Source organism: Lagopus leucura, unplaced genomic scaffold (genome assembly GCF_019238085.1).
Source record: "Lagopus leucura isolate 7727_CA_CO unplaced genomic scaffold, USGS_WTPT01 227-14_obj-0_obj, whole genome shotgun sequence".
NCBI lineage: Eukaryota > Metazoa > Chordata > Aves > Galliformes > Phasianidae > Lagopus > Lagopus leucura.
The window spans coordinates 90058-106863 of NW_024968583.1; the positions used below are offsets into that span (position 1 = coordinate 90058).

At 65.4% G+C, this 16806-nt stretch overlaps 1 protein-coding gene across 1 annotated transcript in view; it reads right to left on the bottom strand.

The window, feature by feature from the left end:
* The window catches only part of LOC122193725 (SCO-spondin-like), a 34854-nt gene extending 19433 nt beyond the window's left edge, over positions 1-15421 (bottom strand). Inside the window, 48 exon segments of the mRNA XM_042894591.1 lie at positions 16-142; positions 359-583; positions 673-742; positions 830-1004; positions 1064-1217; positions 1531-1628; positions 1741-1959; positions 2085-2195; positions 2283-2337; positions 2438-2597; positions 2697-2847; positions 2918-3100; positions 3193-3327; positions 3408-3560; positions 4167-4404; positions 4577-4668; positions 4755-4877; positions 5047-5283; positions 5479-5664; positions 5742-5972; positions 6094-6208; positions 6210-6495; positions 6576-6669; positions 6742-6891; positions 7073-7182; positions 7270-7397; positions 7509-7711; positions 7800-7934; positions 8003-8259; positions 8325-8419; positions 9018-9198; positions 9866-10118; positions 10859-11024; positions 11095-11316; positions 11389-11561; positions 11642-11768; positions 11838-11976; positions 12065-12305; positions 13088-13250; positions 13321-13443; positions 13591-13676; positions 13779-13937; positions 14099-14201; positions 14335-14534; positions 14606-14776; positions 14865-14947; positions 15035-15241; positions 15324-15421. Of these exon segments, the coding sequence (XP_042750525.1) occupies positions 16-142; positions 359-583; positions 673-742; positions 830-1004; positions 1064-1217; positions 1531-1628; positions 1741-1959; positions 2085-2195; positions 2283-2337; positions 2438-2597; positions 2697-2847; positions 2918-3100; positions 3193-3327; positions 3408-3560; positions 4167-4404; positions 4577-4668; positions 4755-4877; positions 5047-5283; positions 5479-5664; positions 5742-5972; positions 6094-6208; positions 6210-6495; positions 6576-6669; positions 6742-6891; positions 7073-7182; positions 7270-7397; positions 7509-7711; positions 7800-7934; positions 8003-8259; positions 8325-8419; positions 9018-9198; positions 9866-10118; positions 10859-11024; positions 11095-11316; positions 11389-11561; positions 11642-11768; positions 11838-11976; positions 12065-12305; positions 13088-13250; positions 13321-13443; positions 13591-13676; positions 13779-13937; positions 14099-14201; positions 14335-14534; positions 14606-14776; positions 14865-14947; positions 15035-15241; positions 15324-15421 (7591 nt within the window).
* Between the last annotated feature and the right edge of the window lie 1385 nt (positions 15422-16806).

Below are 16806 nucleotides of genomic sequence, written 5' to 3' on the forward strand. Positions count from 1 at the left end.
TGCTGGGGGGCTCACCGCAGTGCGCCTCATCAGAGCCATCCAGGCAGTCCTGCTGCCCATCACAGACCATGGCTGCATCCACACAGCCCAAGGCATCACAGAGGAACTGGTCCGGGGGGCACAGGAGCCGGGGCAGGGGTGGCTCCAGTGGGAAATGAGGGACAGTGGTGGGGGCTGCTGGGACAAGTGGGAGCCGTGGGTTATTACCACCCGCCTCATGGCACACCCAGCCAGCAGCAAGATGTACATTGTCCCCGTGTCACCCTGGGGACATTCACATCCCCACCCCTATGGTGCCAGGTGCTGGGGAAGTCGTCCCCCCCCTCAGACCCCACACAGGGCTGGTGCCAAGTCATGCCTCCTTACCTGCAGACGTTGGAGTGGGGACCCCAGTGGGGGGCACAGGCAGTCCTGTCACAGGGTGTGACACCGTTACTGCTGCCATGCCAGGTGAGGGGGGACTAGGAGAGGGTGGCCCCTCGGGGGTGATGGTGGTGGTGGGGACACCTGGCAGCCTGGTGGCAGGTGGCACAGCAGGGCTGGTGGAGACAACAGTGGGCCACGTGCTTGTCCCTGCTGGCACCTGCACACAGGGAGATGAGTGTCACCACTGCTGCTCTGTGTGCCACATGGCTCCTGCCCCCCTGCTTGTCCCCAAGTCCCAGGGCTCACCGCTGCTGGGGAGGCCACAGGTGGCTCTGCAGTCAGCCCCAGGATGCCGGCACTGCCAGAGGTTGTGAGGCTGGAAGATGCAGAGCTGGGCAGTGAGGGGCTGTGTGCCCCAAATGCAGCACGCCAAGGCACCCCCAGCCCCCACTGCTGTCAGTACCTGGCAGGGTGGGTGGGCAGCGTGGTGCTGCTGGGGGGCTCACAGCCGGCCTCGTCGGCACCCCCAGGGCAGTCAATGACACCATCACATCTCCGGGATGCTGTGACACAGCTGACCCCGCACCAGAACTCCCCCGTGCCACAGGATGCCGGCGTCACCGTCATGGCCAGGGGCACTTTGGGGAGAGGGAGAGGTGGGCAGGGAGAAGAGGTCTGGGGGTAACCCCCACAGCACAGCGCAGGGTACCTGTTGGGCAGCCCAGCAGCTCTGCCCGCAGGAAGATGGCGTTGTGGAAGCGCCGAGGGACGACGCGGACGTAGCGTGCCTGCACCACGTGGTCCAGCAGCTGCACCACCGGCGTGGTGGCATCCCAGTTGCCCTGGAAGAGCTGTGGGAGGGCAGTGATGAGTGTGAAGGGTTGTGCATCTAGGCGCATACCCATGCGCACCCCCCTGTATGCACCCGTGTGCAAACCCACTCACAAGCCCAGGTTCAAATCCCCACGCACAGCACCAGCACACCTGCACCCAGCCACACATGCAGGGAAGGGGACATGGGGTCGTCATGTTACTGGCTGCAAGGGGACACTCGTGGAACTTCAGGACAGTCCTGTGCAGCCCCCCCACCCCCTCACACACACCCCATGCAGGTGCCCATGGCACAAGCAGCACCTTGGGCTCCGGCCAGCCGCTGGCAGAGGCCTGTCGGTAGTCGTGCCAGTGGTTCCCATCCGTGCTGAACTGCAGCTGGAAGGCAGTGATGAAGGCATCCCCAGCCCCGGCCCCCTGTACCACCACCCCTGTTGGGGGAGATACAGCACGTGTTGGCATGCAGCTGCATGCTCTGGCACCACCACCGGCACAGTGCCCACTGTGTGGCAGTGCCGAATCCACATGGCGTGCAGCACCCACCAGTGAGGTTGGTGGTCTGCAGCAGGTCCAGCTGCAGGAAGGGTGGCTGGGAAGGCAGCCCGGGAGGGGTGTCAGCTGGGGGGGCCCAGCCCTGCAGGTCCAGCCCTGGGGAGATGTGGTGCAGGCGGGCGGCCTGGGCTGGGTGCTGCTGCTGCTCGGCTGAGGCGGTGAAGCTGCTATCGGGCAGGGAGGCGATGCCCAGGGGGCTGTAGCAGGGGTCTGTGGGCAGAGGGAGTGGGTTTGGAGGCATCCCCCTGCAGGGAGGGGGTGACCTCACAGGGTCCCATTCCCATGAGAGGGAGGATGTGTGGGGACACGGCACACTGTGAGCAGAGCTCTCATACCACCCGGAGGAGGCAGTGGGAATGTGGGCAGTGGGCTGCCGGGGAGCTCTCCTGGCACGGTGCTGGGGTACTCCACTGTCAGTGCTGTGGGGACGGCTGTCACGTTGTCACCTGCAGTAGGGACAGCCTCTGTGCAGCTCCCAGGTGCCAGCAGGAATCCAGTGTGGCCTTATCCCCCACACCCAACCCCGGGCTCACCTATCTGTGCACAGAAGCAGCAGGAATCCCCCTTTCCCTCCACCAGCACCTGGCCCTGAGTGAAGAGAAGGCCCTGTCATCACCCAAGCACTGCAATGGCACTGCCACATCCCACCTCATGCATGGAGAGCTCAGTATGACCCCCAGCACCTCACCTGTGGGCAGCCCATGGCGCTGTGGGCACAGTATGGCGAGCAGCGCACCTCAGGGCCGGGCAGGCACTGGCAGACATGGCAGGGCCCCCAGCGCCAGCGGTCCCCCTGCGCACGGCTCCGGCCCTGGTGCTCACACTCCTGGCATGGCTCTGTCTGGCACCTGCAAGAGGAGACATCAGCAGAGACTCAGCACATGGTGTGTGGCATGCAGGACACGGCACATGGCGCACAGCACACAGAACGCGATGGGCAACATCACCTGCGGGCCTTGCGGTAGATGCCGCGGCACTGCCGGTTGGTGCTGTGCTTGCTGGGGTGGCTGGGGCTGCGGAAGGACCACTGGATGCTCTGCACACCGCAGGGCCCCAGGCATTCACCCCAGGGTGACCAGGCAGACCAACTGCAGCTCACTGTGGGCACAAATGCGGTGAGAGCAGCCCCGGCACCGTGCCAGCGGGTGGGCACAAGAGCAGGACGCACCAGAGCAGGCAGGGTTGTGGCGGCAGCGCCGGGGCTGCCCATCCAGGCAGGTGCAGAGGCGGCAATTGAGCTTCATGCGCTGCCCTGGCCAGTAATGCAGCCCGTCCACCTCGCAGCGACACTCCCGTGGGCGCACGCAGCCGCGCTCGCCATCCAGCACCAACCCCTCTGCGCACCAGCACCCTGCAGGCACCACCAAGACCCCCGAGCCTGGTGGGTTGTGGGCACACAAGGGTGGAACACACAGCAGGGATGATGCCAACGCACAGCCTCACCTGGGGTGCACTGCTCCTGGCTGCAAGGCGTGCGGGCAGCGAGGTCGGCGCAGGATGCGGGGCATGGGGCGCAGGGCCGGGGCTGCAGCCCCCTGGGACAGGAGGCAGGGGGGCACCCGTCCTGCTGGCACGTGCCTGGGGCACAGGTGAGGAGTCAGGGGGTGTGTGAGCCCCCGGCCATGGGAGTGGGGGGTCTCAGGGTGGGGGTCACCCACCGATCTCCAGCGTGGCGTGGGCTGTGGCTGGCAGTGCGGTGCAGGGCCGGCCGCCGTCCCGGGGGGGCTGGCAGTGCCGCTGCCGTACCACCACCCCCTCACAGCCCTGCGTGCAGTTGGACCACGTCGTCCACTCACTCCAGGCACCGTCCACTGCAGGCAGAGGGAGAAGTGAGGGTGGAGGGCACCATCCTGACCGTGTACCCACAGCCTGCTCTGCCCTGATGAGAGGACCCCACTTCCCACATAAATCCCAGTTTTGGGAACTCCTGTTCCCCCAGGCAGCCTTGGCAATGGGATTTCCCCTTACGCTCCAAGCAGCCCACACATCCCACAGACAGCCCAAGTCATGCAACCCCCATCAGTTCCCCCTAGCAGCCCCAGCCATGGGAAGCCCCAAACCCCCCGGGCAGATCTGGTAGTAGGAGACCTTCCCCAGTTCCCAGGGCAGCCTCAGCCTTGGGAACTGCCCCCAGATCCCCAAAACAGACCTGGTGGTGGGAATCCCCTTTGTGCATCCAGAAGCTCTGGCCACAGAAATCCCTAAATCCACTGATTTCTCCAGCAACGGGAATATCCAAATCTCCCAGGAACTCCCAGCAACAGGAATCCCCAAATCCACTGGGCACCCCCAGCCACAGAAATCCCTAAATCTCCCAGGAACTCAGCCCATGGAACAACGGGACTCCTTGGACATTCCCAGTCCTGGGACTCCCTGAATCCCGCATGCAGACCCATCCAAGCCCCATGCCCACTCACCAGGGCAGGCAGTGATGAAGCAGGGCCTTGCCTGCGTGGCTTCACCGTGGCACTGGTGCAGCACACCTGGGGCTCTCTGGCTGCACTTCCGTGCCTGAAGCTGCTGGCCGAGGCCACAGGAGCGGCTGCAGATCCCCCAGGGTGCCCAGGGGCCCCAGTGCCCGCAGTCCCTCTCATCTGTGGGCAGCCACCCTGAGGCCACATCCCCATCCCTGCAGTCAGGCAGCCCGTTGCACACCTGTGGCACAGAGCGATGCTGAGCCCGCAGCAGGCAGGGAGATGGGGGAACACCGCAGGGACCCCGACAGGGCACCAGGACAGGAGAGTGGGCACCGCTGTGGACCCCATCCCATGGCATCGCTGGGTTCCCCATCCCATGGCATCAATGGATCCCCATCCCATGGCCATACCTGCTTGAAGGCGATGCACTTGCCGTCCCCACAGCTGTACTCGGCACAGGGACCCACAGTCTGGTTCCTCTCACCAGTGGGGACACGGCCTTCTGCAACAGGGACAGGGGTGCCGTGAGCACCCACATGTGTCCCCCCAGTTCCGCTGCTCCCTGTCACCCCCGTGGTCTCCCCTCACCGCAGGCCAGCTCATCCTCGCCCTGGGGGCAGTCGATCGCCCCATCACACACCCTGGTTGCATTCAAACACACACGGTTGTTGCAGACGAAACGCCCCGGGCACGGCGGGATCTGGGTAGAGCCTGCAGTGGGGACAGCATCCCATCAGGTCTGACACCACAGGGGGGATCCCTGGGATGGTGTGAGGCACCAAGTAAGGAGTGCAGCCTTGCTGACCCCCTCTGAGGGTCCTGCTCCCTAGATGGCATCCCAGGGCTGGGAAGGGACACGAGGGGACACGCTGCGCCTCACCACAGTTGTCGTCGCTTTCATCAGAGTGGTCGGGGCAGTGGGGGACGCCATCACAGAGGTGGTCGTAGGGGATGCAGCGGGCACCCAGGGCGCAGGGGAAGTGTCCCAGTGCACAGCTCCGGTTGCAGCCCAGCTCGTCGCTGTCGTCGGGGCAGTCGGCCTCGCTGTCACACACCCAGCCCCGCGGCACGCACTGCCCACTCCGGCATGGGAACTCGTAGGGTCCACACGCGGGTGCTGCTGGGGGAGATGTCACCATGGGGTGATACAGCGAGAAGGAACCCCACACATGGACCCCATGTGTCTTCTTCCCCTTCCCTGCAGAACCCCAGCAGGGGTAGAGGGCACCTCGGGCTTCTCCAGCAAAGAGCGAAGTGTTCCCACTGATTGCACTGGGGATGTGGGGAGCGCAGGGGACACCTGTGCCCTCACCTGCTGTGCCATTAGCAGGCACTGTGGGCAGGTCGGTGGGTGCAGGGGGAGCCCAGGACACCATGCAGCGCACAGAGCTCTCGTCCCATCCATCTCTGCAGTCCCAAACGCCATCGCAGAGCTTCACCTCGCTGACACAGGAGCCATCGGGGCAGGGGAGCTGTCCTGGGGCACAGGTGATGCGGTCTGTGGGGAAGGGGACAGTCCCAGGGCGATGTCACCAGACGCTCAGTCCCGTGCTCGCCACGGCCGCAGCCCCTCACCTGGGCAGAACGCCTCATCAGTGCCATCCCCGCAGTCCCGCGTCCCATCACAGAGGGCGGCCGGGGGCACGCACAGAGCATCAGGGCACTGGAAGTGGCCGGCCGGGCAGACGCAGCCCCGCTCGTCGCTGAAGTCCCCGCAGTCATCGTGTCCGTTGCAGCGGTGCGGGTACGGCACGCAGCGTCCCGCCGCGCACTGGAACTCACCCGCATCACAGCTCGGGCTGCAGCCTGCGGGGACAGCGGTCAGAGCCCGCGGCGGGCACAGCCCCAGGGATGGGAACACGCAGAACTGTCCCCAAACCACCCGTGGTGCTCGCTGCCCACAGCCGGTGCCACCGGGGCCACTCGCCTGCCTCGTCTGAGTCGTCGGCGAAGCCGCAGTCCAGCTCCCCATCGCAGACCCGTGCCCGCGGGATGCAGCGGCCGCCGGCGCAGCGGAACTCCGGCGGGGCGCAGGGGGGGGGGTGGGCAGCCGCGCTCATCCGAGCCGTCCCCGCAGTCGGACAAACCATCGCAGCGGGCAGCCCAGGGCACGCACTGCCCGTCAGCGCAGCGGTGCTGGTGCGGGGCGCAGCGCGGGGCACAGACCTCATCCGAGCCGTCCCCGCAGTCGTCCTCGTTGTCGCAGAGCCACGCGCCCGGCACGCAGCGCCCGCCGGTGCGGCACGGGAATTCCGAGTCCGGGCAGCGGGGCTGTGCCGGGCAGGGCTCTGCCGCGGGTGCGCATTGCCACAGCCCTGCGGTGCACGTGCTGCGGGGAGCCGCGGTCAGGATGGGCTGCAGGTGGGGTGCGGGATGGGCGGGGGGGGGGGGGGCACCGGCCGCGCTCACCAGTTCCTGCAGCCCTGCTGCACCACAGCGCTGTCTGGGAAGGCGATGCCCTGCATGAAGCACGGGCACTCGGCGGGGTCGATGCAGCTGCCCTCTGACAGCGGGGAGGGATGGAGGAGTCAGAAAGGGCGGCAAGGGGAAGCCCTCCCGGCAGCCCTCTGCTCACCGTGCAGCACCTTCCCCTCGGGGCAGAAGCAGCCCTCCAGGCAGGACATGGTGTCACAGTGCTCGGGCAGCTCCAGGCCCAAGTTCTGGCAGGTTTGGGGGCAGGGGGGGCCGCAGGCACTATATTCCTGCCCCCCATCGCACTGCATGGCTGCAGAGGCACAGAGTGTTGAAGTCACATTTTGCCGGCCCTGGGGTGAGCCTGCACAGCCCAGATCCCAACCCAGGCACCCCACATCCTGGACCCCATCCTGGAACACATGTGCCAGACTCATCCCGGACCCCATCCCAGAACCCCCAGCACAACCTGGGCGCTGTGGATGAGAACTCACGGCACAGGTCCTGGCTCCTCCAGCGGACGTGGATGCCGCGCTGGCTGCACTCCTCGGCATAGGTGGCGATGGCTGTGCACAGACACTCGCAGTCCCCCCCAGAGTCACAGCTGCAGGCAGAGCACAGCAGGATGATGGCCAGGACAGGGACAGGCAGGGGCTCAGGGACCCTGAGGTGGCTGCAGCCCAGCACGTACCCGCAGGCGTCGAAGATGCACCAGTCATAGAAGCGCTGGCACGGCACCTCATCGTGGCAGGGCACAAAGAGCTGCTGTGTCAGGACGCTGCAGTGCTTGCGGGCCCACGTTGCCCGGTGTGGGTTCTCCTGGTGGGAAGCTGTCACCATCGCCACCAGAAGCCCCACTGCTTTACCCCATGCTGTTGTCCTCACGACAACCAGCCCCCTTGGATCCCCCCAAGCTACACCCATCCGTACAGTGCAGGGGTGCCGTGCGGTCGCGCCGTCCACCTCAGGGCAGAGCAGACTGACTCGCCAAGAGTTGCCGAAGAGCTCGGCGGTGGGTTCCAGCACGCCCTGCTGGCTGGTCAGGTCATTCTCCGCGTCGCGGTCGAAGTTCCCGCACAGCCCCACCACGCGGCCCCGGTGCTGCGGCTGCAGCCGGACGTACACCCGCGTGCCTGCACCACACCGGTGCTGGGTGAGCCGGGGGCCGTCCCCGCACTGGGTGCCGCATCCCCACGTGGCTGTCACATCCCCAAGTCTCACCTCCGTCCCACAGCACCGCCAGTCCCAGGCGGGACAGCAGCAGCAGGAAGGTGCCGGCGCGCTGCAGCGTCAGCCCGTTCCCGCTGTAGGCTTTGGGGGGACGCACCGAGACCCCATTCACCGTCACATCCCTTCCTGCAGGCAGCGGGACCGTGAGCTCTCTCCCCTTTTGCCCCCGTCCCCCCGTGCCCCCATGAGCTCACCCCGCAGCATGTGCACCACGGCGTTGCCCAGCTCCACCACCACCGACTTGGTGCAGGTGACGCCGCTGGTGCCGCAGGGGACGTTCTGGGCGGTGACGGTGAAAAGCCCACTGACCTCACGCACCAGCACGTATTCGCAGTCCCCCAGGAAGGAGAAGGCCCTCCCGTCGAAGGTGACGTAGTGGGGGTCCCCCGTGGCCACGCAGGTCCCCACGCAGTCCTCGCTGCTGCACTGCCAGCGCTGCTGGCGGCACACGCTGCGGGACGGCGCTGAGCACCGGGGCTGCGCCAGCACTGCCTGCCCGCGTGTGCCGAGGCTCACCAGGTGTTGCAGTCCCTGACGATGGTGTCGTTGGGCTGGTACAGCCGCCCGTTGTGCTGGCAGGGGCACTGCTCCGGGGGCACGCAGCGCTCGTCCTGCACACATCGGACCCGTGTGAGCCCCGGGGTGACGCGTGGGAATGTCGAAGCACAGGCACCAGCAGATGGGCTGGGAACCTGCCCGGATCCCAGTGCGCCCAGGCCTTTCTCCAGCCCAATATCCCAGTGCCCAAGAACCCGTACATCCAGCTCCCCAGGGCCCCACATCAGATATCCCACATCCCATACATCCCGCTCCCCAGTGCCCCACTTCCACCCGATCCAGCTCCCCAAAATCCCATGTCCCAGATGACCCCATCCCTAAAACTAGCTCCCTGAGGCTCCACATCCCCCAGCTCCATCGTACTTTAAGTCCCCTACACCCAGCTCCAAGACCCATGCTGTCCACAATGCAATACTCTACAGCCCCCTGACTCAGTTCCTTGTAACCCCACATTCAGCTCCCCAGTTCTTCCCAGCCCCTAGCCCACAGTTCCAGTTCCCTATGGTGCCCCACTCAGCTCCCCAGTTCCCCGAGTCCCCTCCACCCTACTCCTTAAGGTTTCAGAGCCCCCCCCAACACCCAGGTTCCCCCGACCCCTCCTCCCAACACGTGCCCAGGCAAGGATGGAGCAGCAGAGCTGGGGGAACCCACCAGGAAGACAGTGCCTGGGGGGCAGACGCAGCCATCAACGATCCCCGTGCACGTTCCATTGGGCTCAGCGCTGTCACAGGTGCGCAAACAGGACCCAAAAACATAGACCAGGTCCCCAGGGCAGAAGGCAGCATCAGGGCAGGGGGCATCAGCGCAGCTCCAGGCGCCCGCAGTGCAGACACTGGGGGGTGGACAAGGGGGGCTGCAGTGAGGGCTGGCACATCTGTGCAGGGCATCGGCTTTGGGAAATGGGGAGTGGGTGGGATGAGTGGGATGGGGTGAGATGGCACAGCATGGGACGACTGGAACGGGTCAGATGGGAGGATGGGAGGGATGGTGGGATGGATGAGACAACTGAGATGGGGCAAGTGGGATGGGTGGGATCCTCCCAGACAGCCCCGTGCATCCCCAGCACTCCCTGAGATGCTGTCCCCCAGGAGGGAGGGGGCCTCCAGCAGCACCCAGATCCTCACACAGCTACGTGCTTGTTCTGATCCCCTGGAGGGCAATTGGACCATAGAGCCCAGATCCCCTTTGCATGCGAGTCTCGGCCCCCAGTCCCACCAGAAGGATGGTGACAGCACCTTTGGAGGCTGCATCGCCGCCATGTGGCACAGACATCCAATGAAACCCACCTATCCTGCAGTACCATCACAAACAGGCCATAGGGTGATTTCATCAGACGTCTCCTACCACCACCCCGCACCTCCAGCAGCATTCTGGCCCACCTGGCCCCACAGCCACCTCCTGCTGCAGCCCATCACCCTCAGACCAGGAGATCCGGCTGGGAAGACCCCAGCCCCACCAGCCCCCCAGAGGTCCCAGAGGCAGAACCCCATGGCACGCACCAGGCACTGCAGCCCTGCCAGATCTTGCTGCCTGCTGGGTAGATCTCAGCGCCGTGCTGGCAGGGACAGACGCCCGGTGGGACGCACTGCCCCCCATCATCCAGCACCAGCCCCTGGGGGCAGTTGCAGCCGGAGATGCAGATGTTGTCGAGGCCGGGGCAGGAGCTGGCCCTGTCCAGACGCAGGTCGGCACAGGTCCGGCCGCAGGGGCTGCTGCACTCCTGGTACACCTGGCCCCCTGTGCACTGAGTGCCTGCAGGGATGGACAGTGGTCACCCTGCTTTGCCCTGCACAGCCCTGCACCCCAGCACCTGGCCCTATCCATCACATCCGTCCTGTTCTGCCCCATGCCCCTCAGCCCATCCCTCCCATCCATCCTGTTCCATCCCCTCCTGTCCCCCTCCTCCCATCACAGCCATTCCATCTCATCTCATCCATCTCGTTCCATCCGTCCTGTCCAACCCATCTTATTTAATCTATTCCATCCCATCTTCAGCTATCCCATTCTGTCTTATCCTATTCCATTCTCACCTGCCCCATTCCACCCCATCCCATCGTGTCCCATCCCATTCTATCCCATCCTATCCCATCTCATCAATTCCATCCTGTCTGATTCTACCCCATCTTATCCCATCCCACCCTTCAGCATCCTGGTCCATTTCACCTCACCTCATCTGTCACACCCCATCCCATCTATCTTGACACATCTTATCCTGATCCATACCATTTCATCCATTCCATTCCCCTCCTTAGTCTCATTCTGCACCATCCTATTCTATCCATCCTGTATCATCTCATCCCATCCCATTTCATTCCACCTACCCTGTCCCATCCATCGGAACCCACTCACCCCATCCTGTCCCATCCTGTCCCACCCCATCCCATCCAATCCCATCTATCCAGGCCACCTCATCCCATCTCATCCCACCCCATTCATCTTGTCCCGACCCATCCTTTCCCCACCACCCCCCATCCCATCCCCAGGCCCCGCACCACAGAAGCTCTCATTCCTCCAGCTCAGGGCTGCTCCCTCCTGGGCACACTGCCGGGCGTAGGCAGCCAGCGCAGGGCACAGGCAGTGCTTTCCAGCTGGGCAGGCACAGACATCATAGAGGCAGAGCTGGTGGAAGGGCTCCCAGTCCACGAGGTGGTGGCAGGGCTGCGGACAGGAGGGGACGTGCAGAGCAGTGCACACAGCAGTGTTGGCACTCAGTGGGGCCGCTCAGCACCTGGAAGGATGCGCCGTGCAGGATGGCACAGGCGGTAGCAGCAAGTTCCCTCCGTGGGGCGTAGGTGCTGCAGGGCTCAAAGGGGACGGGGCCGAGCGCGGGGCAGTCGGTGGACACCCGGTACTTGTTGGCAAAGGCAGTGACACTGACTTCCACATCACCCACCGGCGTGGCAAAGTCATCCCGCTGGTCCCAGTTGTAGGTCCCGCAGAGCCCACGCACCTGCAGCACAGGGATGGCGTTGGGGCACAGGGCAGAGATGGTGCAGGGCATGGGGAACCGAGTGGGATTCACCTTGTTGGCGAAGGCAGGCTGCAGGGTGATGTACGCTGCAGGGGTCTCCAGTCCCCACAGCAGGTGGGCTGCAAAGGTCTGGAGCAGCAGGAAGGAGGAGGAGGCTCGGCGTACGGTCAGCGCAGCACTGGCAAAGGGCAGCGGCACCACGCGCCCGTCCACCACCACCTCTCCTGTGTGGGGTGCAGGAAAGGATGTAAGGGGAGTGTGGACCCTGCTCGGTGCCCTCCACTCTGGCCCAACCTGGGGTAACCTGTGCTGTGCAGGTGGGCTGAGGCCCCCGGCACTGTGATGGAGAGCGCCCGGAGGCAGCCAAGGGGCTGGTGGCCACCGCACGCCTCCTGCTCCGCTGTGATCCGCAGCATCCCCTCCACAAAGTCCTGCAGGCAAGGAGCACCCTGAGCCCCAGGAACCCCCCCACCACAGTCCCCAGCCCGGCACCCCCATACCTGCACCAGGGTGTACTCGCAAGCGCCAGGGAAGGAGAAGCGTCGGTGGTCAAAGGTGACGTAATGCAGACCCCCCAGCACCGCGCACTCCGCCGCACACCGGTCCTGGGTGCAGAGCCAACGTCCCCCCCGGCACGTGCTGCGAGGGCAGGGACAGCACAGGGGATGCTCAGCCCCCACACGGGGTCTCTCCTGCCGCAGTGCTCTCCCCGTTCCCCCGTGCTCACCATTGGTTGCAGCGCTGGCGGATGCTCTGCCCTGGGGCATACGTGCGGCCGCGGTGCAGGCAGGGGCAGGCGCTCTGTGGGATGCAGGCCCCCCCATCCAGGAGGAGCCCCGGGGTGCACTCACAGCCGCTGGCGCAGTCGTCCCGGCAGTGCCCCTCCTCGGCAGTGCCTGCAGCCACACAGCTGGCGGGGCAGGAGGACACGCAGTCCGAGTAGCGCTGCCCCTGGCCGCACTGCCGCTCTGCAGGGTGCCAGGGCTCAGCTCTGCTGTGCCAGAGTGGCACACAGAATGCCAACATGTCCACTGCAGCTGGCCCACCACATCGCACCATGATGCGCTGCGTCCATCCCGCCACATCCCCATACGTTCCACCTCATCACGCCACTTCTACCTTACCGTGTCCCAAGTCCATCCTATCACATCCCACTTACATCTCCATCTTACCATGTCCCAGATCTTTCTGACCATATCCCACCATGACTCATTGCATTCATCCCACCACATCCCCCCGTATCCCAAATCCATCCCACCACGTCCCACTGGGCCCATCCTAAACATCCAGAATCTCTCCCCCTCTATCCCACCACATCCATCCCATGGTATTCAGCCACAGCCACTCAACAGCATTCCATCCCACCATATCCCAAATCTGTGCCATCACATCCCACCACATCCACCTCCCCATGACCCAAATCCATCCCACCATTTCCAGTCAACTGCATCCCACCACCCCCATCCCACCACATCCCCCCATGTCCCACCACAATCCACTGGAGCGCATGCAAGTGCTTCGGTGAGCCATTGGGGTGCACACGTGAGCCAACGGGTGCATGCAGAAGTGATTAGGGTGTATGCAAAAGCCATTGGGGCAGCCACAGGAGCCCTTGGGGTACCCTCAAGAGCTGCTGGAATGCACACACACCCCTAGGGGCGCACATACAACCCACCGGGGGTCCCACACATGAGCTATTGGGGATGGGGTCCCAGCAGGGTGGGATGCAGCCCAGCCCCACAGCCCGTACCGCAGAGGCCCGGCCGGCGCCACTCGATGTAGGCTCTCCGCTGGGCGCAGTCCCGCACGTAGGCGGCCAACGTGTCACAGACAGCAGCGGGTGGCGAGGGCCCCGTTCCCCCCTCCCTGCAGTGCAGCTCCAGGCAGGCCTCGTAAAAGCCACGGGGGTCGACCTGGTGTGGGAAGGACCGTCAGGGCATGGGGGTCCAGGCGCCCTCGACGCCACGGAGCTGTAGGACTCACCGCTTCGTGGCACTGGTGGAAGGGGTCGGTGAGCAGCATTCCACACGTGGCCTCGGCCGCCCGCTGTGCTGCGCTGCCCATGGCACAGCTGGGACGGGGCTCCACCGCATCACTGCAGGAGAGCTGCGCCAGGGTGGGATCAGATCAGAGACATCCCACTGCTGTAGGGCTGTGCTGGGAGTGGGGTGGGGACGCAGCCCCAAGGGAGCCCCACAGAGTGCTGGGATGGTCCCCATCTCAGCCCTGTCTGTGCTCTGCCCGGCCCCATACCTCAGGGTCGGCATCCAGGATCCTCCAGGAGTTCCCAAAGCTGGCAGCCAACGGGGCAACGTCCCCTTCAACCCGCAGGAAGTCATCTGTGGGCAAAGTGGGGTCGGGGACACGGCACGTGCCCTCAGCACAGCCACCCTGTGTTCCCCATCACCCAACAGTGGTGCTGTGACACATGGGGGTGTTACCAGTCGGGTCGTCATTGTAGGGGCCACAGAGCCCCTGTGTGCTGCCCCGCAGCTCCGCGCTGACCGTCACATAGACCGTCCCGCGCCCGTCCAACCTGAGGCGCACACCCAGCCCGCTGTCCACAGCCACAAAGTCCCCGAGCCAGGAGACACTGATCCCTGCAGGGACGCAACCAGGGCACTCAGCAGGGCGCAGAGATAACGAGGGGAATGGTGAGGGCTGAGGTTGGCACTGTCTGCTTGTGCCACCCCAAACCACTGGGTCCCCAGCGGCGGTGTCACATGGGGATGGGAACACACAGCTGCCCCTCAGCCCTCACCGCTGTGCAGGTGCGGCTGTCCCTCCGGCACTGCCACGCCATTCACAGAGACGTTGAGCCCCCGTGCCACCACCGTGTCCAGCCCAAACATCATGTGCAGCACCTGTGGGACAGCGGCCGTGAGCAGGGACCGGGTGGGGGGACAGCAGTGGGGACAGCCCCTACCCCAGAGCAATGATCCACGGGGTAACCCAGCCCCCCTGACACCTCCTCATCCCCCTGGGGGTGGTGGGTACCGGCGCGCTGCCTGTGGTGATGCTGACAGCCCAGGTGCTGTCGGTGGAGGCGGCCAGGCTGTAGGCACATTCACCCTGGAAGCCAAAGTGCCGCCCGTCGAAGCTGCGGTACTGGGATCCGGCCCACGTGGTGCAGCTGGCAGTGGGTCCACGGTGCCGGGCAGCAGGACCCTGCGGCGCTGCGGGCAGGGGTACGTCACCTGCAGCAGGGGGTGAGTGCTGCTCAGTGGGCACCCAATGACACCCTGCACCCCCCGTGCCCTGCACTCACCGGTGAGGGGCTGGCGGCTGCAGGTGAAGCACAGAGCAGAGGAGCCGTTCCTCCAGCTGTGCCCCCAGGGCCGGCGGCAGCACTCTGCCATGCTCATGGCGGAGAGGTTGTGGGCACCCAGCGCGTCCTGGCACTGCCAGCTGGCGTGGCACTGTCCCAGCGAGCCCTCCGCTGCCGCACAGGGATGCAGCTCAACACTGTGGTGCTCCCCAGCCCCACACTGCATCACCACAGTGTCATCGCACCCCCCAGCCCCTACCTTCTGTGCAGTGGGGCCCGCTCCAGCCGGCACAGCAGGCACGCACCGTGCGGTTCCTCACCACCAGCTGCGTCTCCGGGGGTCTGCAGAGTGGGCACGGCCTCGGCATCAGGCAGAGGGCACAGGGACAGACGTGCCCCTCACCCACCAATGTCACCCCCTGCACTCACCTGTAGATGTAGCACATGGCAGCCCCAGGATGGGTGCTGGTTGGGGGCACGCCGTGCTCCCCCCCATAGACGTGGCGCATGCGGTTGAGGTCAATGCGCCAACCTGCCAGGCTGTACTGGTACATGCTGGGGCACGGCACCACGTCCTCACGCCAGGGTGTCACCACCTCCTCCTCTGTCACCTGCTCTGTCTGCTCACACCACCTCCTGCAGTGGCACCCACCACCCAACCGGCGTCACCTCAGTGCGCCCATCCTGGTGTGGGGACCCGCGGGGACGCAGCACTCACCCTCTGGCAGCCTCAGTCACCACGCAGAGCAGCAGCACGGCCACGATGCCTGTACCCATGGGGGGCCCACGCCACTGCCGCCGCACCATCCTCACCATTGCACGCCACTTCCCAGCCTGCAGAGAAGGAGATTTGGTGGCAGTATTAATGGAGAACTCGCAGCGCTCAGCAACAGCCCCACTGTCAGCTCCAGCCCCACTCCTTCGTGTCATTCAGGGACCCTTCCTGGGGTCCCCAGCTCAGGGCACACACCGGGGTGGGCATGGCAGGAATGGGGATGTGGTCCTAGTCCTTATAGCTTTGTCCATGGGATGCCCCCTGCCCAGTGGGACCATGTCAGGACTGGAGCTCAGGGGGTACAGTGCCCAATATCCCCACTCCCAGCTCCTCACCTGGGGCCAGCCAGACCCACAGCACTCCACCCTCTGTCCCCAGACCTCTCCAAACTCCAAGGCCACACCGAAGAGTGGCTTTTTATGGAGTGGTTCCATCTGACTTGGGCCAGCTGTGGGACTGCTGATTGGTCCCAGCTGCTTGCCAGCAGGACCCCCCCCCAGCAGCCCCTGGGAAGCTGAGTGCCGTTTCCAGGGCACAACGCTCTGGATCGGTGCCCCTGCTGTGTCCCTCTCATCCCAGACAGGATGCTCCTGATCCCCATGTCCTGGTCCCACTCATCCCCGCCAGGAATGTGTGAGGGGATTCTGCCCAGTGTGGGGGCACTCAGCCCTCAGACCCACAGAAAGCAGCCCCACAAGTTGGAGTCACCTGGGGCAGCCCTGGCCCCGCTCCCTGCTCCGTGCAGCCCCATGAACCCCCATGTCCCTACAAACATAGCCCTGTCCCAGGGTACCCCACCCCAAGCTGCATGCTGCCTGCTCCCTGCCCCACAGCAGCCCCATTCCTGTCTTTGAACCCCACGGCTGAGTTCCTGCGTCCTCATAGCTGCATTCCCCTCCGTGTCCCTTTGCCCAGTTCCAAGTCCAGAGCTCCCAGGCTGCCGTGCCCCACTCTGAGCCCATATCCCCAACCACACACCATATCCCTGTTCCCAACTCTGCACACTGTGCCCAATTTGGGCTGCCTTGCTCTCCGGGGACACAGCACAGCTCAGCACGGCACAGTGCAGCACGGCACGGCACAGCTTGGTTTGGCACAGCTTGGCACGGCTGAGCACGGCAGGGGAGGGCTGCCTCGACACGGCACGGCTCGGCTCAGCACAGCACAACACGGCTCGTCTCGGGGCGGAGCGCTCAGCCCAGCCCGTCCCATCCCGCCCCGCACGGCGCTGCGCGGCGGCCGCCGGGAGCTGTAGTTGCCGCTGCCGCTTCCCGCTGCCAGGGCCGGGCCAGGGCCGTGCGGCGGCGGCTCAACCCCGTGGGCGCTGCGCGGGGTCCGACGCGGTCCCGGCGGCGGCGGCGGCGGTTGGTGCCGGTGGGGCGTTGGGGGCGGCGGGCGGCGGAGCGCCGCGGGCGGCGGGGAGCGG